The sequence below is a fragment of the Crotalus tigris genome, unplaced genomic scaffold, assembly GCF_016545835.1.
Source record: "Crotalus tigris isolate CLP2741 ecotype Arizona unplaced genomic scaffold, ASM1654583v1 scf7180000018105.1476442, whole genome shotgun sequence".
In the NCBI taxonomy this organism is placed as follows: Eukaryota; Metazoa; Chordata; class Lepidosauria; order Squamata; family Viperidae; genus Crotalus; species Crotalus tigris.
In genome coordinates, this window is record NW_024096826.1 from 217580 (window position 1) to 241017 (window position 23438).

Genomic DNA, 23438 nt, shown 5'->3' on the forward strand with positions numbered 1-23438 from the left:
AAGAGAGTCTATTCTATTGGCTTTCAAAAGCCAATAGAATAAAAGGGAGTAGCACAGCTAAGGAAAAGGGGGAAAAAATGGCGGACTGTGTTGTTTGGCAACCCCCATGAAATGGTCGTTCGACCCGAAATGGGGTCGCGACCCACAGGTTGAGAACCGCTGCTCTAGAGGCAAATGCTGAGTGTGTTATTTAAAAATAGCTTTCTTGGAGTGCAGAAACTCTGTATCTGTTTTGTTGTTATTATTGTTATTATTAGGGCAGAATATTAGTTAAACAGTTAGATGTCTGATTAAAATAGCTAGCTGCATTTTAATTTTTTTTTGTAGAATCCCGAGACAAGACCATTTCCAAGCTACGAGAAGAAATCCAAGTAAGCATAAAAAGAAAATCAATGGGTGGAAAATATAGTATAGAAATTCTTTTTATAAGACTTTGACTACACTACGCAAGAAAGCTTTTGTAGTGTAATATATAAAGAGTTGTGCTGGAGAGAACCATTATGTAAAATACAAGATGATTCTGGTTTGCAATCCATTAGCCCTTGCTTGGGTTAAAATATTTTTTCCTAAAGACAATCTTATTTTCATCTAGACTACACAGCTATCTTTGAACACAGCACAAGAAAAGAATACAAAGTTTCGAACAAAAATATTTACTTTACAAGAGGTAGCAAGTAAGGCACAGGTAAGAAATATTCCTGTTATTGCAAGCTTGTTTTAGATTACCGCTAGTCCTCTTTTAGTGTCTATAGCTGGGACTGACATTTTGGTCATTAAGCAAAGCAATCATCAGTGCTTATGATTCAGCTTTCCTTTGCTTTACAGACCTGTGAAGGTTGTAAATGTAAAAACTGGTTGTAATATTATTTTTCATGGTAATTGTGAATGGTTGCCAAGTGAGGCAATTGCTAAATGAGGACTACCTGTATATAGGGCACAAGAGACAAATATCTATAAAATCTGGGTATTTTTTTCTGTGTGTTGTTCTAATTTGCTTCTGAGAAAGGAGTTTTCAGTTCTTAGGAAAATTGGGGATGTGAGATTTACTGGTCAAAGGGTCGGGAATGATCATCGCAAAACATTGCTCCTGAACTGTTGGGAAACTACCAGACAGGCAATGAGGGGGGATGGGGGGTGGGGGTGGGTCTTAGCAAAGGACCTAGAATTGACACACACCTTTCAATTCCATGGAATTGTATCCATTTGTTGCCAAAATAAGGAAAGCAGCCTGGAGAAATTCTTATAGGTAAAATACAATAAACAATGTCTATCACCCATCTATGAACAAAACACAGGACTAGATGTATACTGCTTTTTAACAGGGAGAAGCCAGAACTGCTTATCTTGTCAGAGAACTTGTGTCTATTGTTGCAGAAAATCTGTTTTCTTTTTCAGAAACTTAATGACCAGTTGGCTCAACAGTGCGCAGAACTAAGTGGTGCTCTTCAAAAAGCTACTGTGGAAAATGCTCAACTTACTTCAGATCATCAGACTGCTCTTCAGGTACAGAGTACATTTTAATGCAGGGGTCCCCAACCAGTACCGGGCCACGGCATGCCAACAACCAGGCCGCACAAACAAGGAAAGCCCCATCCACAGGTTGCAGGCAGCACACAAAACCACGCACCCTCAGGTCCGCAGAAAAACCTCTCTCCACGTAACCGGTTCCTGGTGCCCAAAAGGTTGGGGACCTCTATTTTAATGTATACAAATGTAAGTTGTCTGTTAAAAACAGTAAATTGTTAGCTTCATTTTATTTATTGATATGGCCACCTATCTTGTTAATGTGATTCTGGGTGGTTGTATAGACAGGAATCCAGCCATGTTTTGTAATATATCAACCAGATGGAACCAATGTGGTAGACAAAGGAGAACCTGTGTATTTGTTTAAATAGGTGAGATTTCAAGAAGTCTCCATCAGAATACATTATTAAAATCTATGAACATAGATATGGCTGATGTTCAGGATCTGTCTTGTAGCAGATTGCATCCTTAGATGAAGTAAAAGATGCAAACTCTTAGGCATAGACTAGAGGCAGACTGCCTCACAAACATATTTTATTATATATCACACAGGGTCCCCTTTTGAGGGAGATGGGCAGTTCAAAAATGTGAAAAAATAATAAACTCAAAAACTTGCTGAAAGAAAAATCAAGCAAAGAATTGCTGACTCCTCATTTCTGTTAACGTCAGGCTTTATTCATTGTGAAGAGAAATTAGCTGGGCAGCCCTTACAGTGACAAAGCTGGGGAATTTCAAGTGCTGATCTAGTTTGTTTTGGAAACTAGTTCATCATTTCACACCTTTATTTTCCGACTTGCTTGCTTTGCATTTTGGAGCATTTGTTGCTCCAGTGCAGAGGGATTCTGAATAGCTTCCATTCCTTTCCTTTCATCGGAAAATTAAAATAGCAAAACAATATTAGAAAGATCACCTGTCAATTACCAAAAATGACTGTCACCACCAAAGAACAATAAGCATCCAAACACAACTCAGGTGGGCCCCAAACTCATTCAAGTTTCCTTCCCAGAGCTTTTTTTTTTTTTTAAAGCAATTGTTTACACTTTTTGTACAACTCAACAGGGCTGGGCTATTCTGATCTCAGGAAATAAACTCTTCTAATGAAGAGAGCTGCAGTTCAGAAGGCTGAACTTCTGGACCGTGTAGGAAAATCTCTTAAGAGAAGGGACCTGAAGCAAGCTTGCCCTGTTCAGTCTTTTTGGATGGGCAGGTGCAACTGGGAGCAGGCAGGCCAAAGATATTCAAGTCCTGGATCATAAAGGGCTTTGAAGAATTCTAGATCTTGAATTGCACTTGAAGCCAACTAGCAATCAGAGCAAATCTGGATGTAGGAGTGTTGCGTGTTAGTTTGGTACTTCTGTTGGTTGAAACTGGCTGTAACCTGCACCAGTTCAAGCTTCTGCATGGTGTTCAAAGCAGCTCCATGTGGAGGGAATTAAAGCATGAGCTCCTCTCCTAAAAGCTATTGACAAATGTCAGAAAACCATTTTTTATTTGATTAGTAGAATAAGAATTGTATTAGTTTAAATATAGACAGTATATATTAAGGGGGAAAAGAGAGGGAATATCTATGGTAATAGTTTGAGATCTGCACTAATGATATCTGCATGTAATTGAACTACTGTAACTCAGCCACCACGTTGCTTTTCAAATATGTAAATGTAATATGAGAAAATCAATAAAAATTATATATATAAAAAAATAAAATAAAGCATGAGCTACTCTGAACAGAGCCTGCCAATTCAGAATGGTCATAGCTGATAGCAGCAGATATGACTGATTGGTTGGTTGATTTTTCTCCTGCCCTTTATTATTTTATATATAACAAAGTAGCAAACATACCTAAATACTCTTTCCTCCTTCCAATTTTCCCTACAACAACAACCCTGTGAGGTGAGTTGGGCTGAGAGAGAAGGATCGGACCATAGTCACCCAGCCAGCTTTCATTGCTAATGCAGGACTGGAACTCACAATCTCTTGGTTTCTAGCCTGGTGCCTTAAACACTAGACTGAACTGGCTCTCCTTATTGTTACTTACATGTGCATAAGTTTCTTTTCTTTCCCATTCATTAAGGTGGAACAAGAAAAAATGAATCAGAAACTGAAGGAACAAGACTTGATTTTGGATGCTGCTCAAGCCAGTGTTACGGGAGAGCTGCAGGTTGTGCAGAGGGAAAAAGCTCAGCTCCAGAAAGAACTGTGAGAGGCAATTGAGATTTGTGTGGTTGTTTCCCAAGTGTGACCCGCTTTCTTCCTGTCCTGCTGCTTTCTGTATTTGTCCCTTAGTTTAGCGCCAGCTATCCCTTATTCAGCTTCTTGCACTGTCTTCTGAAATTTGTGAAGAATGTAGAGGATAACAGGACTGCCACACAGTTGTGTTTATTCTGCAGAGAAGACTTGCGCACCGAGCATGCCGAATGCAAGAAGAAGGACTGTAAAGAAGACACCATTGCCACTGAAAAAAACCACCTGGAGTGTACAATTTCCCAAATCCAAAATGAACTGGAGACAATTCTACAGGAGCGAAATTCTTTGCTGAAGGAAAAAAAGATACTTGAAGAAGAGGTATAATGGGTATTTATTGTGTTTTTCAGTAAAACCCACATTTTTGTCAGTAGGACCTTACATGTTCATTAGTTAAATCTTAGTTAAAAAAAAAAGATGTTTGTTGCTTTGCATAATATACAAAATGGCACCTACAGGTGGTCCTTTACTTACAACCGCAAATAAGCCCCAAGTTTCTATTGTTAAGCAAGACAATTATTAAGCTGATTTTGCCCCATTTTGTGACCTTTCTTGCCACAGTTGTTTAGTGAATGACTGCAGTTGTTAAGTGAATCGTTCAGTCATTAAGCGAATCTGGCTTCCTCCATTGCCTTTCCAACTGTCATAAATACATGCCAGTTGCCAAGCATCTGAATTTTAATCACGTGGCCCCCAGGGATGCTGCAAGGGTCATAAGTGTGAAAATTGATCATAAGTCACTCTTTTCAGTGCTGTTGTAGCTTCGAACGGGTCACTAAACAAATGGTTGTAAGTCAAGGACTACCTATACTGATAGTATTCGCAAGATTTGAATTGACCGAAAAGAATATTTCAGTGCTAGATATTTTTAAAAAAATCTGCCCCAGAAAATTACATAGAAAATCAGTATATAGTCTGTGTGGTATTTGATGAGTTGTCACTAATCACTGCAGATTCAGATTTTTACAAAAGTGACCCTAATGTATATCAAGAAAAACATATAATAGCTTAGATTTTCCTTGAAGTGTTGACCAAAAACTATTTTAATTCTTTATGGCAGTCGCAGCAAACAATACAAGAAACCAGAAGAACGATAGAAAGGTTGGAAGCTGAACTAACGGAAAAAAAGGTACAGATTATTCACAAGTGTTGAAAGTATTGAGGTTCCCATTGGCCAACAGTTAAGTCTGTCAATTGATTTGCAATTCATTGGGTTGTAAATTCAGATTTGTTTGGAATAAACTTGGAAAGACAGAGGAGGCGTCCCTAAACCTGGCCTATTATTTTTAACCTCTGTTTAATTCAAGATATCAAACACTTATTCAATGAAATAATCCAGTATGTTAGGGTTATTTAGTTCAAAACTGGGCCTTGTTTGTGTTACTAAGTTCTGCAACCAGCTAAACATGATGTAAACATTGTATTAACAAAGTATATTTTCTAGATAAATGCACGATAACCACAGCAAAGGTATTGATTTTAAGCTGATGTTTATAAATGCAAGACTAATTATTTGTCATTTTTAGTAGTTTTAGATGTTAGCCCCTGATGCTGTAGATAACTAGTAATTGTCTGGCTCCCTCTGCTGCTAGAGAAATATTTAGACATGTTTCATTTACCAGATGGTTCAAAGTGTAAATAATTGACTATATTTTATGGCACCTGAAATGTAGTCTCTGTTTCTTTTTTAAGTTGGAAATTAATTCTTTGCAGGAGTCAGTGAGAGCGCTAGAGAAAGAAAAAAGGGAATTTCTGGAGCAGGATGCTGCACTTAAGCACCAAAAGGTATGCAACTGAGAAAGTACAACCTGGCATAAGATGTAAAGTCATTTGATGATATCTCTTCTCTTCCAATAAAAAAATAACCTTCAACAAAAAGGAATGTTAAGAAAAAAATCAATACTTTTTGCAGTTTCATTGGAATCAAAGGTTTATTTTAATCATATCTGCAGTTTTTACAATGTCTGTTTCATTTGACTTAGTTCCCCATTTTACTTTTACATTCAGGACTGGTATCTCAGGGAAAGAGAAGTGTAGCAATAACCTTTCACCTGTTTCCTGTCAACTCTGCAGGTTCATTGTTAACCCAGCAGCCTGCTTGTTCTCCCAGTTTTATTGGGCATTTTCCTGTGGTCAGCACTGAAGTAAGATTCTGCAGTCAGGCTGTGACTTGAACTAAGGTGTTCTGGGCCATTATCCTCTCCTACCTCTGGTTCCCTTAATGAGTCTCCACATAAATAATTTCTTTTTATAGTATATTTATTACAAGGGAATGGGGCTGACTCACTAACAATGGTTGCTTCCACATGCAATCCATTCAGCTTTTTAACTCAAAAAGCTACGTAATTGTCTATTTATGTAGTAATACCAAGAGATAATGGAACCTTATTATCATCTCAGTTAAGATGGGTGGACTTCAACTCCCAGAATTCTCCAGTTAGCATTCTGACAAGGCAATTCTGGGACTTGAAGTCCACGCATCTTAACATTGCTGAGATTGAGAAATAATCTACACTCTCATATAAGCCCATCTGCAGATGACCAACCTTCAAAATGTTAACCAAAATACCATGAAAAGTTGACCCTGACTTTGTATATTTTTAATTTTCACAATGGGCTTATCTGTGAGTGGCACATTTTTCATAGTTTTTTTGGTTAATTATCCATGGGTGAGCGTTTCTGCAAGTGTATACGGGATATATGGCTAATTTTTAAAAGTATTACTGTAAATTTGCAGAGAAGCCAAACACAATTTTTGGGATGTAATTTGGTATCTAAAACTCTTGGGAGTATATAAGGTATAGGAAGAAGAGTGTTTGAAAGATATTTTTTTTTAGTTTATGGATAGTGACGCACCCCAAGATTCTTAGGGCAAACTATAAATGCTTCAATAAATAAATTGAATTAATGTTTTGGAGAAAAGAAACAGTTACTCTAGCTATCTCCAGAATGGAAGGCTGAACTACCCAAACCTTAGTTTCAATATCTTTGGTTTACAAAGAGCAGGCTTCTCTGTTTCATTTTGCTAATACTCCAACTAGCCTTTTCTCTTTTATTATGCTTTGAGCTAATGATGAAAGTTTATGACTACTTCCTTTCTTCACCATTTGCTAAAGACTCTGGAATCACAGTTGAATGAAATCGAAGAAAAAGAATGAGGAGAGAAATTTCTAAGCCTGAGCAGGAAAAGCCAGGCACTTTAGCTTAGTGAGTATAAGGCATCAGCCCGTAAAGTTTGAAAAGTTACAGGATAACAAAAAGGTGCATCTGCTAAAGAGAAAATTCAGATATCTAAATCATTGAAAGAAGGATGATTCTTGAGCTTCCTATTCACCTTCTTTTACTTTCTCCCGATCATTAGATCTATACTATTTTTCAGCATAGTTTCTTGAATGAGGAATAGGAACACTGAGGATCCTTGTGTCCCTTGCTCCCACCTCACAAGGATTAAACAAAGAGCTGGGATGGTTGAATCCAGAATATTTGGAGGTGTGTGTGTGTCTTCTTTTGCTTTAGAGACACTCCTACTGCTGCCTGCCTGAATAATCCTCTTTATTTCTGGAGATGAGGGGGATGAATAAAATCTGTTTTTGAGTATGCTTGAACCATCTTGTGTTTTCTATCAGTGAATGCTGTTCTGCATGAAGACAGGTGATAAACATGTGCGTAAATTTAACAAAAATCTCTTCAAGCTGAAGCGTGGTAGATTGTGGCTCTGGTGTTTTTTTAAAAAACCTTTTTTAAAGGGAAAAAAGGGGCAAGCAAGTGAAAAGAGAAATAGTAACAATTGATTCTGATATTTTAGAATTTTTACCAGGTTTGTATGTTAGAGTGTTGTGAAAAAGAGACATTTGGCTTGAAAGCTTAAAAACATTTTTTTGGGTAGTTTGCTGTTAAAGCCAGGAGTGAGAAATCTGTATATGATCCCCTCTTTAAGTCTTGTTAGTAACATAGCATAAGCTGCTTTCCATGGGTTCATCCCACTGCTGCAGTGTTTAAAGCCATTCTTGATTTTAAGACAAGAGCAGGTGCTGTTCCCTAACTTCACCAATATGATTCCCAGATTTAAAACATTACAGCTGCAGCACAGTAAGGGGCTTCTGTGGCATTTTCATTAAGTCCAACTACTGTTTTTGTTTGAAACATATTATAAATAAACAGCTTATAGGCCTGAAAACTAAACAAAGAGTAGAAATACAAAGATAGGCTTTGTAGACGCAAAGTAGATCATTCCTATGGCATAGAAACAATGTTATAACTTGGTTGTATTGTCTAGGAGATGATGGATATTTTCGGATGACAATGAAGAAGAGGCATAGGAAATAAGTAACAGTGAAGACATACTTAGGAAGAGTGACAGTTTAGTCATTAAACTGGTAATGTCACTATGTAAATGCTTTTAGTTGAAAATATTACCTTTCGGGTAGTCTTTGCTTAACAGTGCTAATTGGAACTGAAAACTCTTATTATTAAGCAATGCAGTCATAAATTGAACAACCCTGTAACTGCACCGCTTAGCAAAGGCAGTCCTAGTCTTTGTTAAGCTGGTCATTAAGTGAGGATCTCATGTGGCTTTTGACTTCTTGCCAAATTCCCCATTGATTTTGCTTGTGGGAAGTTGGCAAGGAAGGTCACAAATTACAATCACATGACTGACTGCGGAACACTATGCAAATGGGAGCGAGGGCCAGTGGCTGAAATGATTCAACCAAAACTTCTAGGACTGGATGTGTGTGCCACTTGTTCAGCACTGTCATTAAGTCCAAACAGACATTAAACTGCCTGTAATTTCAATGAGCTGTACTGAAATGACAGTCGATTTAATATTGCAAGGAGAGTTAGAGAGGATGCTCAGTAAAAAATAAGGCATATTGCTAAATGTGCAAAAGTACATGCCATCATGAGGAATAGATTTAAATAACACAAGAATTGCATGCTGATATATTTTAGACCACTTTGATTTCACCTGTTAGAATCTGACTTTTTATAATCTTATACCATAACCTTTTACAGTCTATCTGTAGATTCTACCGGATTCTGTTCATCATATGTTCTCCAGACATTTTAGAAAATGTTTAAGCTGAAAGCCATCTTTCATTTCCCCTAGCTCAGAGTACAGCAACTGGAAGAAGAACTGCAGTCCCTCATATATGTGCAATCAGAAAATAATCAGCTCCGCCAATTTTGTATAGCCCTGAAGGCTAAATATGATCAGGTACTCTAAAAATGTAATAGACATAACGCGTTTGTAGTGTTGGAGCTACCTATAGTAATATATACGTTAGATTTTGGTCTTCTGCCTTTGTTCCTTTTTCTGTACATTATTTTATTTATTTATTGCATTTACATTTTCTATGACAGCATGCATGGAGATCTCTAACTTTATCCTTCTATAACAATTTTATACAACAAGTTGTGTTGAAGAGAGCTCCATATTCAACAGATATTAAATCTGGATCTTTGCAGTCCTCATTCAGGGTTTAACATTGTACTTTGCTGCCTCACCAGGTCTAATGCCTCCTAAGTTTCTTCAAACCCTACAATAATTTTCCAGCTGTGCATTAGAGAGATTCTTGGCTTTAAAAAGTTATCATCCCTCTGCCGTTTTAAACTGATTAAATGTTCAGTCAGCCATTTCTAATCTAATACATATCTTTTCTTTCTATAAACATGAAACACTTTTGGAGCCAAGAAAGTGAAGTAGCATTTTGATTCCACAAGGATCAACTTCTTGGAAACTCTACTTGGAATTATATTTGTTTCTGATTTTTAAGATTTTAAATGCTACAAGATCAAATACAGATACATTATACACAATTAAATAATCATTTGTATTAATATACATTTTTCCTGTTGGCTGGAACCACACACTTACAATACACATTAATACACATATTAACAGTTTTGATTTAGATGATTTTTGAATGGGAATAATGAATAAGTAATAATTCTAGAGCATTAAAACAAATTTTGGAAAAATAGATGGAGCAATCATGTAAGAGTAGGGAGACCCAGGTTTTAGTTTTCTCTTAGGCAGGGAAGGTTTTCTGAGTTTATTTTAGACAAAAGAATTAACAGACACAACTTGATATCAGGACTCAAAATAATCAAAATAAGATTATAAAGCAATATCAGAGCATTTTACCCTCCCAGGACCTACCACTGCAGATCTCAATGTTGCTATTTTGAAAATAATAATAAGAGGTTAAATTTAATCCAACTTGTCAACCGGCACAACCTTTTCACTTAATTTGTGCATTACAGAAACTGAATTGTGAAACATTACACTGTTTAAATCACTTTCTGACCAAAGGGGAGGAGTCTCATGACATCACAAATGGAACAGGGTGATGTCCCAGCATTTCTATGATATGGGAGAGAACCTACAGCTTTACCTTTGAATAAGAAGGGCTGTTGAGCATAGAACTTTTCAACAGCCATTGATGGGGAAAGGGAACAAAATCAGATTGAAAATGGCTCCCTTCAGACCTCAGTAATGTAACAGCCTTCTAAAAAAAATATGTAGTTGGGAATAAGAATCTGTATTTGAAAATGGACACCACTCTTTTCAAACTTGATCTGCCTTCTCCAGGATTTTTATTTCTCCTTAAGCCACAAAGTTTATAGCGAAAATGCCTCTTAAAAAAAGAAAGTCTTCGGAAAATTGCTGGCAGCAGAAGTCCAGTAACCATTTTAGGTCATGCCTGGCCTGTGACATAAAGGACAACCTGGAACTTAGGGAACAAGCTTCTGCCCTCTATTCTCCAACACGGAGAGTTCGTTTCATGACTGATCTGCCTGGAAGGGAATCTGTCTCTGATTGTGGTGATAATCGCAGAGCCTCTTCACGTGATTTCTTCAAAGCTGCCATGGCTGTGGATGAGAAGCTGGAGCGTAAAAGAAAAATCAGGAGCCGCAAACAATTAGAAACTGACAGGGATATTGTTAGTGAGGGATCAGATCTCCAGAGGGTGAGTTTAAAACTGACATGCAGAAAGAGGATATCAGCTACTCAGTCAGATATAAGTAGGGAGATTCCAGTTTTTCTTTAGGCAAGGAAGCCAGCTGGCTATCATTGGGTCAGTCATTCTCTCTCAGCCCTAGAAAGACTAGCCTGTACTGGACCTCTGTGTGTGTGTTTGTGTGTGTGCGCGCGCATGCATCCATAAGCACACCCATTCATATGTTCTTATTCACACCTGATATTGAACAACCTGGTTCATTTCAGTCTCTGTCTTCCCCGCTCCCCACACATACACAGCGTGCATGATTCAGAAATTTGATTTGAAAATTTTCTCTAAGGGATTAATGTAATAAAAAAAACATAATATAGATAAAGACATGAAGATGACATATTCTGCCTGGAATTTGAGAAATTAAAGTGTTATGATAAGAGCCGAGAATGTTAAGGAAACATACCGTATATTATTCACCTGTAAAACTAGAGAATAATTTGATTTGTTAAAAGTTCACGTTTACAAAAGTGTTATATCAAACTCATCCTTAAACTCGGAAGGTTGTATCTATTAAAGAAATCTGATATTGTTTAAATAGGAAGTTGTTTCCATTGCTAGTTTTTAATAATTTAAGCTTTATTTTGCACTTTGTATGTTACTTTATTGTTTGGTATTATTGTTTTATCCTACAATTAGTTCTACAAGAGAGAATAATACTAATCCATAGGCAGTGGGTAGAAATAGTAAGACAGTTTATTATAAGACTATACACTGGCATTTGATGTCATGTCCCTATCACTACCTGCTTTTATTTGCAATATACAGTATTTTGTGTCAGCAATTCATCTTACATCTCTTTTGTGCTGGGCTTCATTTATGGTAAGATTAGGTGGTGGAATTCATTTCCTAATATTAACCATTAGATTAAATTGCCTTGAAAAATGATTGTATCTAGGTTGCTAATCATTTTTTTCAAGTGATGCTTGAACATATTCTGTGGCTCATGGATATATGTGGAATGGTAACTAGTTCTGAATATTCCAGTCTCTCTGTACTGTTTAGTTATGGACTTATTTGCACAAAATTGAGGGTAACATTTCCCCCCCCCCCCCAAGACTAGTTCCTGGCATTTAGAAAAATAACATTTCTCTCTCTCTTTTTCATAAAAGACACAGTCTCTCCTTGTTTGTAGAGAGGAAGCTCTTTCTGTGTCAATCAAATCCCATGATGAAGCATTAAGGGAGAACCAGAAGTTCAGAGGGCAAATAGGTGCCATTGAAGAAAGAGAGAAGCGCAAGGTAACACCAGATGGGGAAAGACACTTACCAGCTTTGTCTACACTTCTCAACTAAGTAATTTCACCAAAACACCTTAATGTTTCTATTTATCATCCATAAAGACTTCAGTTAATTATTTATCAGGTATTCTTTCGGCTGTTTCAAATATTCCAGTCACTATATATTAGGTGCTGGGAGAAGTGAGGAACAACTCTTTGCTGCTCCATTTTTCACTCCAGCACCACAAGGATAGACAGTATGACAGAGTAGTGCTGACTGTTATTTGATAGTTGGAAGAAAAAACAGCCAGCAAGGTGATTTTTCAAAAATATTTTTGAATTATAATTTCCTCATAAGATGAAATAGATGGAATGATGACATCTGATCAGAAAAAGTCTTCCTACTTCACAGCAGAGTAGATTTTTCAATTGATTAAACTTCCTGAGGCACTTAACTATCATACTTAGAAAGAGTAAAGAAAGCTAATTTTTAAGCTACAGATCTACGTCAATTTACCTAAATAGTTAGCAATAGTTATTTTCCATACCCCACTGGTCTCCCTGGAATAAACAAGAAAAACCTAATCAGTGCAATTTAGTTATTTATTCAGCTTCTACAGAATATATAATTATATTCTTGCCAGCATGATTTTTTTTCTGTTTCTGTTAAAAATCACTGCATCTAGGAGCCAAATAGTGTGCTGTTTACAATTTTTGCATTATATAAATGCCCATGCACACATTCCAGTCACAGTGCAACAGCCCAACAACAATCCTGCCTGGTTCCTCAGGTTCAACCAGTCGCCAAATGCATCCCAAGCCCACATCAGAAAAAAGCGATCACAAATATACGAAAACTTAAACTCAGAAAAAGTTCAGTAAACAAATGAGCCCAGAGCCACCCAGAATCATGTGGGAGAGAAATGTCATAGAAACAGCAATTATAAGTAAGTGTGCACTCGACAAGAACAAAATTTACTGTCAAAACAAAACATGTTCTGAAAAAGTTAACAGCAGGCCAGAAAACCTGGCTAGATGGCTAAATCTTAATCACATAGCCTAAGATTTTCAGTCCATTGTGGGGTCAGAGCCAAATGCATAATTAACCACAACAGGAACATTTTGAAGGTACTATATTAGCTTATTATGTTGAGAGTGCACTCCAACACCACACCCAAACTCTAACAACAACTTACACTGTATTAGTAGCCCTTTCATAATCTCATAGCTACCCACCTATATGAAGTTCCACATAATGAATCTTTTTTTTTAAAAAGGCTGGAACTTTCCAAGCAGGAGTGCCGAAGCTATCTACAGTCCCTCTGGGATTTGCCTAGGATGGATTCTACTCTGTTGGGTTGGCCATTTCTCAATCACTCAACCCAGCCTTAGCCAAAAGATATGACTAAGTTGATTAAAAACAAAACAATCACAAGTCTCAACACAATGTTGCGGTTGCAACAGTGCAAAATGACTGTTTTATTCCAAAATCAAAATTGACCTACGGTGTTTTTTTTTTGTTTTTTTTTTTGTCAAGTCAAAAAACAACCTGGAATAACCTGCAGCACCATCACAGACCATTACTTATAGAGAATATTTGTAGCTCAAGGTCGAAATGAAATTCCTGTGCCACTGATTAGGAACCATTGCACTAGGCCAGGGGTAGGCAACCTTGACTCTTTTATGACTCAGGAATTCTGGGAGTTGAAGTCCACCAGTCATAAAAGAGCCAAGGTTGCCTACCCCTGCACTAGGCCATATGGATGAATACATCTGTGAACAAAGTGGTTATGTCTACTCCATTTGTCACACCATACTGTCTAAATTTGATTGATTCTCAGACCATTCCTTGGTGATGTAATAGTGAAGACTCAGGCTCTGTTTTACTTGAGTCCTTTCATCTTACCCCAAATGTCAAGATTTTTTTTCCCCTTGCTTTTCCTGTATCTAGATGATAGTGATCTCTTGTACTGGCTCTTATTTTTGTCTGTTAATTTCACTTATAAAATAATAAATAAAAATCCTGCTATCGGTAAAGTAAAATCCCCATGTTCTGAGGAGAAACTGACCTTGAACCTGGCTGGTACAGCTTTGTCTGCTGTCATTTACTTCTCTGAAAGTCCACAGAAAACTGTTCAAAAGTGGAATTGGTAATTCAGGGATAGAACGTATGCGTTGTGCCTAGATTGAATCCATGGCATGCCTGTGTTCATTCTCCAACTAGATCTAGAAAAGACTATGAACAATTGCTTAACACTTAAGTAGATGAACTTAATTTGGTTGGATTTAATATTCAGCAGTTTCCTTTGTTCCTAAAGTGAACTTGTTCCACAACCTTAGGTAGATCAGAATCCACCCATATCAATAAACCCGGACATAATGGTAGCAATCTCTTTTACAAGGCTGCGTCACTGCCCAAGTGCATTTGAGGCACTCATGCATTTCATACATGACAATGATTTATTCCGCACTGAAGGCATGACAACATTTTCATAGCTCAAGATAGATGAAGTTTGCCACAGAGTTGCTTTTCATAAAAAAGTGCAATGGTTTGTCTTCTAGCCTTGTCAATTCTGCACGGCAGCCACAGTTTTCCAGGTTGTCAAAGGAAGAGATGTTTACAGAGCACATAATAATAATAATATAATAATAATAATAAAGTTGGAAGGGACCTTGGAGGTCATTGAGTCCAAACCCCTGCTCAGGCAGGAACCCTACACCATTTCAGACAAATGGATGTCCAGTCTCTTCTTAAAAACTTCCAGTGTTGGAGCATTCACCGCTTCTGGAGGCAGGTTGTTCCACTGGTTAATTGTTCTAACTGTCAGGAAGTTTCTCCTTAGTTTTAGGTTGCTTCTCTCCTTGATCAGTTTCCATCCGTTGCTTCTTGTCCTGCCTTCAGGCGCCTTGGAGAATAGCTTGACTCCCTCTTCTTTGTGGCAGCCCCTGAGATATTGGAATATTGCTATCATGTCCCCCCTCGTCCTTCTCTTCATTAAACTAGATATACCCAATACCAGCAACCGTTCTTTATATGTTTTAGCCTCCAGTCCCCTAATCATCTTTGTTGCTCTTCTCTGTACTCTTAGGACCATTTGCTTGTAAAAAACCAGGTCCTCTGCTCCTGAGCTTTGCCTGAGACATGCAAAATCGTTGTTGGGTCAACTGCTCATTGCCTGTCATGTTGGTATCCTACAGGTGGCAAATCTACAACGCAAGCTGGAAGAAGCAAAGGAAGATAACATCAAAATGACCACAATTCTAGAAAATGTGTTGACTTCTCATAACAAGATGCAGATAGCTTTGGGAAAGGTTCAGATTGAATTGGAGCACAAAGATTCTGATATTGCTGGCTTAAAGAAAGATAGGTAAATGAACCTGCCATCTTCCCACCTTGTACATCGCTCAGTATGGCCAACTGAATGGTTTTTATTGGTGTGGTAGACATTAGTATCTACCTTGAAAAAAGGTCAAATATAAAATATCAGGATTTGTTAATAAAATATTCTAAAATGCTAGGCAATATTTGAGATTTTGAAGAAAAAAAAAACCCAAGCACATTCTCTGAGTACATCTATTCTTTGGGCTATTTCTCTTTTGATGCAGGACCCAGAACGAGCAAAGAATTCAGACGCTGGAAGAAGAGCTGGAAGACTGTCGAGGCAAGCTAGCTTTGGACTCCCAGCGCAATGCGAAGGTAAAAAGGGAAGCAACTTCCAGTGACTAAAATAGACAGTCTGTTCAGTTTGGGACTGTGGACATTATCAGTAACAGAAATGACATTCTGTGCTGATGAAGTATTGATATAATTTGGTTGAAATGGAAGGCTATTTTAGCTGTGCTTACTCTTTGTGTTGCCATTTACAATGTGAGGTTGATAGCAGGATAAGTGGTTGACACTGATTGTAATGAAGAGGTTCCCAGGCTCTCTTTTGTTTTTAGGGGGGTCAGGGGGGTGATTGTAGGCATTACACACATACACACACACACCTTTATTATTTTTACAAATAACTCAAGGCAGCAAACATATCCAACACACCGTCTTCCTCCTATTTTCCCCACAACAACAACAACCCTGTGAGATGAGTTGGGCTGAGAGCAAGGGGCCAAAGTCACCCAGCTGGCTTTCAATGGCTAAGGTGGGCCTTCAACTCACAGTCTCCCACTTTCTAGCCTGGCATTTTGCAAAATGACTGTTGAGAGGGCCATTCCCGTTCACAAAAATGGTTGCCCCGGCAGATGCAGTATGGCAACATGAAGCATTTTAAAAATATAAAATACAGTTTGTGCAGAAAGGCTGGCAAATGTCAAGTGAAGCATCTTTGGACACACTGGCTTTGTAGTAATAGATTGCACGTCACACAATTCTTGTCACCCTGTGCTTCCTTCCGTACTATGAAAGATGACCTCACTTCGTAAAGCCCTGGAAACCTCCAAACTGGACAAGAAGAAACTTATCCAAAATTTAGAGCAAACTCTGCAGACCAACAGTGCCTTGGAAAGCAAACTTTCTCTTGTTCAAGATGAGCTGGAAAGCAAAGAAGCAGAATGCCAGCAATTGGTGCAATGCAGGTCAGTGTTTGTTTACTTATATATGCATTTCTCACTGCATTACAGAACCTCTAGGTCAGTGTTTCCCAAACTTGACAATTTTAAGGCATGAGGACTTCAACTCCCAGAATTCCACAGCCAGCAACGCTGGCTGTGGAATTCTGGGAGTTGAAGTCCACATGCCTTAAAATTGTCAAGTTTGGGAAACACTGCTCTAGGTGATGTACTATGTCATAAATATAATACAACAAAATTTAAAATTTACAATCCAGTGATGAACATAAATCTAATTAATCCCCAGAGGTCCTCCCAAAAAACCCAGTTCAGAAGGCTTGGAGGGATGGATAAAAAAACAAAGTGAAATGAACAGAAAATCTGGTGTACATCTTTTGCCTATTTGAGGATTGTATCTTCAAAACGGAAGAGACGGGACGGATGTCCTGTAAGAATTCCTTTTTCCTTCCAAAGGGACCAGCTCATTGAAGAAACCAAGAGGGAGACAAAGTTCTATGCAGATCGCCTGGAGACCCTGAAGAAACAGTTTCAGACTGAACGAGAAGTGGCGAAGAAAGCAGCCCAAAAAGAATCAGCCGAGGTAAGGAAAGGGAACAGTTCTGAAGTGAGCTCTTGATAGATTCTATTCCAATAAGGAATAAAATAAAGGTCCTGTGTCTCCACTGCACGCTAATTGCAACAGATAGTCCTTGAGCTACAGCAATAATTGAGACCAAAATTGCCATCACGGTGTGATAACAGTCATAAAGTACAAATATCATATGACCCTCATCAGTTAGTGTTGGACAGATCATTAAGCGGAAAGCAGAGGTAGGGAGCATGGGGGTACCACGGGAATGGGGAGGCTGGGCCCAGGCTACAGGCGAGCCAAAGGATGCACCATGAGCTAGAGAGGCTGGAGAATGAGGATGTGGGATACATCCGACTGTAGGGAGGTCATGGAAAAAGGACTTGAAAGTGCACATGTGCAGTCGCATGCAGGCCATAGAAGCAGGGTACGTGAATATGTACATTTGCAGGCACCCCATAGAAGGAGAGTGTGTGCATGTGTGTAATCAAAAGGTGGCCATGAAAAGAGTGCACAGGATGTGTGCAATCACAAGGCGTTAATGGATGGAGAGCATGGAATACGTATGTGCAATCAAGGAAATCGTAGAAGGCTGGCACAGGGTAGGTGCAATTGCAGGAGGTAAGGAGAATGCAGTGCAATGCAAGTGAAGAAATGCCCGGGGAGGGGGGGGAGGAGATTTACCTTAGTGACTTGTGACCTTCCCTGCCAGCTTCCCCAATGACTCTCTGGAGAAGCCAGTAGGGAAGGTTGTAAATGGCAATCCCATGATTGTTAAGTGCTTGGCAACCTGACTTCTGAACTTGGCCACCCGAACTTTGGGAATGATCGTCAAGTCCCTTCATTCAAGGGATGTTGTAATTTTGAACGGTTGCCGAACAAATGGTTTTAACTCAAGCACTACCTGTAACATGCTTCCTTTGGCATTCATAACAATGGTATTAAAGAACCTAAGAAGATGTAGTTAAGCCTGCTTTATGTTTATCCATCCCTTAGTAAGGAGAGGCCATAGACTACTTCAGAATCTTCTGCATGCCAGTTATGAGTGGTGGATCCAATACCTCTAACAGAAAGTATCTAAAATTTGAGCAGAGGTTCCCAATACTCTAAAAATAAAGCCTTATATCCCAAACCAGTGGTGGCGAACCTATGGCACGGGTGCCAGAGGTGGCACTCAGAGCCCTCTCTGTGGGCACACGCGCCATCACCCCAGTCCTAGGCCTTCAGCTGGGTTTTATAAAACCTTTTCGCTTTAGGCCTCCACCACCGTGTGCAAAAAAAAGGTTCAATCAATCAGTCAATTTCAACTTCTTGCGGGAAAAAAAAGATCTTGCAAAGTTGGAATTGATTGATTGAACTTTTTAGACCCACCCAGTCTGCTGTTACCACCGCAGCCATGCCCATCCAATGGGCCACACCCACCCGGCACCCGACGATGCATAAGTGGGTTTTGGGTTGCAGTTTGGGCACTCGGTCTCTAAAAGGTTCACCATCATTGCCCTAAACGGAAGCCAGACAAAAATTATTCTCCAAGCAGGAAACCAAAATCTATGAGTTTTCAGAGTGATGAGACAAAAGTAAGAATTCAGACACAGCCTTCACCTTCTGCCTTTTTTCAGATGAACAGGCATTGCCTCTGTCTCTTAACCCGATAGGTTAAAAAAGCTCTTGAAGAGGCCTGCTCTAAATCTACCGAAATACTACGCTGCAACAAAGAACTGCGGGCAAAAGTGATAGACCTGGAAGCCGCGTTGGCAAATCAGAAGGAGAAGGTAAAAAAGCAGAAAATACTAATCACCCAGTACTTCAACTCCAAGACCAACAATACACACAATGCAGAGAAAATCAAGGTAAGTTGATGGCTTAGGTTGCCTTTGCCTTCTTTCCAAATAGCTTTCTGTACGGCCTGCATCTGTCTTTGCTGCAACTGTTAGTGGTGGGACATCATCTATAAAGTTAGAATGGAAGTTTTATTTATTTATTTATTTATTAGTAAAATTTATATGCCGCCCAATCCCTAGGGACTCAGGGTGGCGTACAAAATTAAAACAAGTATAACAATTAAAAATGAATACATTCACACAGCATGTCCCAATTGAATCCCGCCCCCCCTGGGGACATCAACCCCAGGTCTGCCGGAACAGGAGAGTTTTAATAGCTTTCTTGAAGGCCGGCAAGGTGGGAGTAGTTCGAATCTCGGGGGGAAGCTGATTCCACCACGTTGGAGCCACCACAGAAAAGGCCATTCCCCGAGGGCCCGCCAGCTGACATTGTCTGGCCGACGGGACCTGAAGGAGGCCCAATCTGTGGGACCTCACCGGTCTCTGGGAACTATGCGGCAGTATGCGGTCCTGTAAGTAACTTGATCCTAAGCCATGAAGGGCTCTAAAGGTGACAATCAACACCTTGAATTGCGTCCGGAGACCCACAGGAAGCCAGTGCAGCTCGCGGAGGATAGGTGACACGTGGGTGTACCTTGGTGCACCCACAATCGCTCTCGTGGCTGCATTCTGAACCAACTGCAGCCTCCGAACGCTCTTCAAGGGTAGCCCCATGTAGAGCGCATTACAGTAGTCCAGTCTTGAGGTGACAAGGGCATGAGTAACCGTGAGTAGAGCCTCCCGGTCCAAATAAGGCCGCACCTGGTGCACCAGGCGAACCTGGGCAAAGATCCCCCTGGCCACAGCCGATAGATGTTGTTCCAAATTTAGCTGTGAGTCCAGGAGGACACCCAAGTTGCGTGCCTGCACTGAGGGAGGTAAATTCCCCCCCCCCAGGACTAATGATGGACCATCAGAATGACCCTTGGGGGGGGGCAAGACCCAGAGCCACTCGGTCTTGTCAGGGTTGAGTCTAAGCCTGAAAAGAGAAAACAATAGAATGTGATCTGAATGCAAAATCTCTCTTGTGAAATGGCTGGCTCTTTGGTGGTGCTGAGACAATACTAGGTTTTTTGAAGGCAAAAAGTGTGCCTTTTCTCTCCATACAGGGTTTAGATTAATAAAGCCAATCATAGTTTCCTGCAGAGCTTGGGAAACCTGGCAGTACTGAGACAGGCAGAAAGGCTTAAATGAATACGTGTGGCTTGCTCGTCGTGAGCAAAACTAAAGATTGCATTAGAGTTAGGGTGGGACGGGGCAAGGAATTCATACACTAGTTAGCTAAATTAAAATAGCTAAATTTTAATTGCGGTTTTCCGTTGTTGCTGTTCTGCAACTGATTGCTGGCAGCCGATGCAGGCAATGGGAGAGCAAAGCCTGGATTTGATGTTCCTGCTTTCTCTGGCCAAGCCTGGTCAGGAACACAATAATATTTGCAGCCTCTCTCTAATTTCCTCACCACCCCTGAACGGAGGAGCCTTCCCAATAGTCTGACCTAGTTTACGAACTGGTTTAAAGTTGCAGAACTTAACGAGACCCTGTATTTTTGAGATTCCTGTCCTGGATTTCTTTTCAGAATTTCTGCTTGTTTGAAATACTTGAGGAGCAAGTGGCGGCGAGGAAATGTGCTTGGGGCTGCCAGCGGTCTCACTTAAATTCTAGACCTTTAGTATCTTGCAGCATCACACTGGAAGAAGGGCTAGTGGAGAAGGTTCCCAGCTCTGCAGCTATTAAGGCTCCTTATATTGCAGAAAAGGCCTTGACAGAACCAGATATGGTGGGGCCAATGCAAAGTAATGTGATTGTCTTCCTCCAGATCTCTTGCCACTTTTAAAACGAATGTATTTATTTTTGAGGACATGCTAGAAGATAGCCCCGGCCCGCTCTTTTATCTTCTGAGTTTTTACTACCGGGTTCTTCACCCTGGAGCAGTCATTGTAAAATTGAAATGCCTGCCTGCTTGCTTTATGCAGCGGCCTGAAAACAGGAAGGGTACTTTGGAGTTTTGGTGTCTGGCAGGAGAGAGCAGACCCTGTCGTTTAGTGTAGCTGTACTCTGACCCAGTAGAGGTCTGGATGCTTTCCTCTCTCATTGTTGTGAAATACTTTCAGGAGATTGAGTTGGAATTGAGGCAAATGGAAGAGCTGAAGGACCTATACCAGAAGAAAAACTACGAGCAGGTAGCGTCCATTTTTTTACAGCAAGCTCGGTCCTAAAATGCTTGATTTGATCACGGAGTCTGATTCGTCTTTTTTCTAGTCCCTTAGTATCAAACAATTTGCCACCGAATTAACAAGCCTACAAAGTGAGATGCAGCAACTGGCCAAAAATCAGCAAGTGATGGAAAATCAGCTGGAAGAAGAAAGGAAAAAGCGGAAGCAGCTTGAGGAAGAGTGCCAAGTAATCCCCTTTTGAGCTCATCGTTTATTTCAGCTGAGCATCTTAATATTTTGCCTATAGCGACAGCTAGTCTAAAGTCCCTCTTTTTCTGTCCTTTTGTTTGATAGAAAGAAGTATCTGTTAGCCCTAATCTTAAATCATATTGAAATTACCATAGAAGAATACATACCGTATATTCCGGCGTATAAGGCGACCCCCGACTTCAGCACCGAGTCGCATGCCTAGAAAGTCGTCTTATACGCTGGAAACGACCCGTTATTTCCAGCATATAAGACGACTCGGCATATAAGACGACTCCCGACTTCGGTGCCGATTTCAACGCTTTCAAAAGTCGTCTTATACGCCGGAAAGTACGGTAATTGTAGACTGGTTTGTATTTTTTTTTTTCCTGCTCCTTTAGACTTTGGAAAACACCATTAAGCAGCTCAAGAAATGCAAGGAGGCTACTGAAGAGAAACTAAAAGAAGCCAGCATTGAGTCTCAACAGGTAGATGCAGAGGCGAAGAGGGGAAAAAATCCTGGGGCAGAGTTGCTATTTTGCTTGCAATTACCATGCTTGGAAAGGAATTAGTTTTACAGATCAGATGAAAACTGGCTTGGCATTCCTGAACTTCTCATTACTGAAGTAAGAGCTAATTTTAGGATTTGATTTAAAGTTTCAGAACTTATCAGTATTCTAATACTTATCATATATTATCACTCACTGACGTGAAAGCCTAGGAAAATGCTACTCCTTTTTTTATAATCAATAAGCAGTACTTCATTGCTGATATCCTTTCTCCGCCCTAGATATCAGCTAACCTAGAAGAAGCTCATCACTGGTTCAAGTCCAAGTTTGATAGTCTGCAGCAGGAACTACTCAAAAACCGAAAATCAAAGCTGGGTGAAGAAAGTGAAGAGGAGGTCAGTATTGGAACAACATCCACAAATGAAATACTTGATATTGATCTTATGTCATAGTATACTATGCCATTTGAGAGCAGTTAGCTTCGCGCATCAAGCTAACCCATAGTATGTATGTTTTTTTTGGTCTTAGCATCACGTTCTGTGAACTCAACCATTTTAATGTGAAACCGATTCATATATTAGTGCAGTGGTGGCGAACCTATGGCACGTGTGCCAGAGGCGGCACTCAGAGCCCTCTTTGTGGGCATGCGTGCCATACCCCGAGATGGCAAACGTCCTTCTTCAACCAGCCGCCTGAGGTCCCATGTGGCTGGATGCAAGCCGACACGGTTGGTTTCACTCCCCCTCCCGTCCTATCCCTCCTACCCTCGTATGCTCTCCTTTTCCCAGGCACGACCCACTGCATCACCTCTTCAGCTGCCAGCCAGCTGTCCAGCTCAGAGGTGGCTTCTCTGAACTGCTGGCAGCGGGCTGCAGAGCCCCAAAGTGCACCGGTCAAGGGGCCGGCAGGCTGTTGCTGCTGACGGACACCATCGGCCCCCTTGAGTTCTCTGGCCTCTGTGTGTGGGGGCCAATGGTATCAGGCAGCAGCTGCCCTGGCCCCTGCCTCGCCTTGCCCCGTGGCCTGCCTTGCCCCCACAGGCGTCCCTCCCCATGAGCAACATCGAGGTGACCACGCCCACTTTGGCCGTACCCACCAAGTCTGCCATGACCACCACAGCCACACCCACCCATTGGGCCACGTCCCATCTGGCACCTGGCGATAAATAAGTGGGTTTTGGGTTGCAGTTTGGGCACTTGGTCTTTAAAAGGTTTGCCATCACTGTATTAGTGTATTGTGGAAACTCATTAGCTACCATATATTCAGTCAGCCAAGAGGGAACAAACATTGGCACAGTATGCAATCCCAGTCTAGGACTGTTCCCAGAGGTGAACAGTAGGCACCAATATCAGTAGCTGTTAAAATTCAGTGCTGATTATTGCAAAGAAGACCATGGAAAACCATCCTCTGCTAAAGAGATACACAAAGTTTGACTAAAAGAAAGAATAGGAAACATTGAAGGATTCATCAAAGATAGGCCCTCTTTACATTCCCAGCTGATCATAACAGCTGCCTGAGG

The 23438-nt window shown here is 40.2% G+C and overlaps 1 protein-coding gene across 6 annotated transcripts in view; it reads left to right on the forward strand.

The window, feature by feature from the left end:
• CCDC150 (coiled-coil domain containing 150) overlaps positions 1–23438 on the forward strand; it is a 38881-nt gene that overhangs the window by 13328 nt on the left and 2115 nt on the right. For 4 of the 6 annotated variants that reach the window (XM_039347964.1, XM_039347965.1, XM_039347962.1 and 1 more), the window contains exons 9-26: positions 328–371; positions 593–685; positions 1396–1503; positions 3596–3720; positions 3912–4086; positions 4826–4894; positions 5479–5550; positions 8873–8980; positions 11891–12019; positions 15196–15365; positions 15604–15694; positions 16400–16569; positions 17017–17143; positions 18787–18981; positions 21123–21191; positions 21271–21411; positions 21812–21898; positions 22201–22314. In XM_039347964.1, coding sequence (XP_039203898.1) covers positions 328–371; positions 593–685; positions 1396–1503; positions 3596–3720; positions 3912–4086; positions 4826–4894; positions 5479–5550; positions 8873–8980; positions 11891–12019; positions 15196–15365; positions 15604–15694; positions 16400–16569; positions 17017–17143; positions 18787–18981; positions 21123–21191; positions 21271–21411; positions 21812–21898; positions 22201–22314 — 2087 coding nt within the window. The remainder of the gene's footprint in view (positions 1–327; positions 372–592; positions 686–1395; positions 1504–3595; positions 3721–3911; positions 4087–4825; positions 4895–5478; positions 5551–8872; positions 8981–11890; positions 12020–15195; positions 15366–15603; positions 15695–16399; positions 16570–17016; positions 17144–18786; positions 18982–21122; positions 21192–21270; positions 21412–21811; positions 21899–22200; positions 22315–23438) is intronic. The other 2 variants (XM_039347967.1, XM_039347968.1) reach the window with 2 other exon arrangements.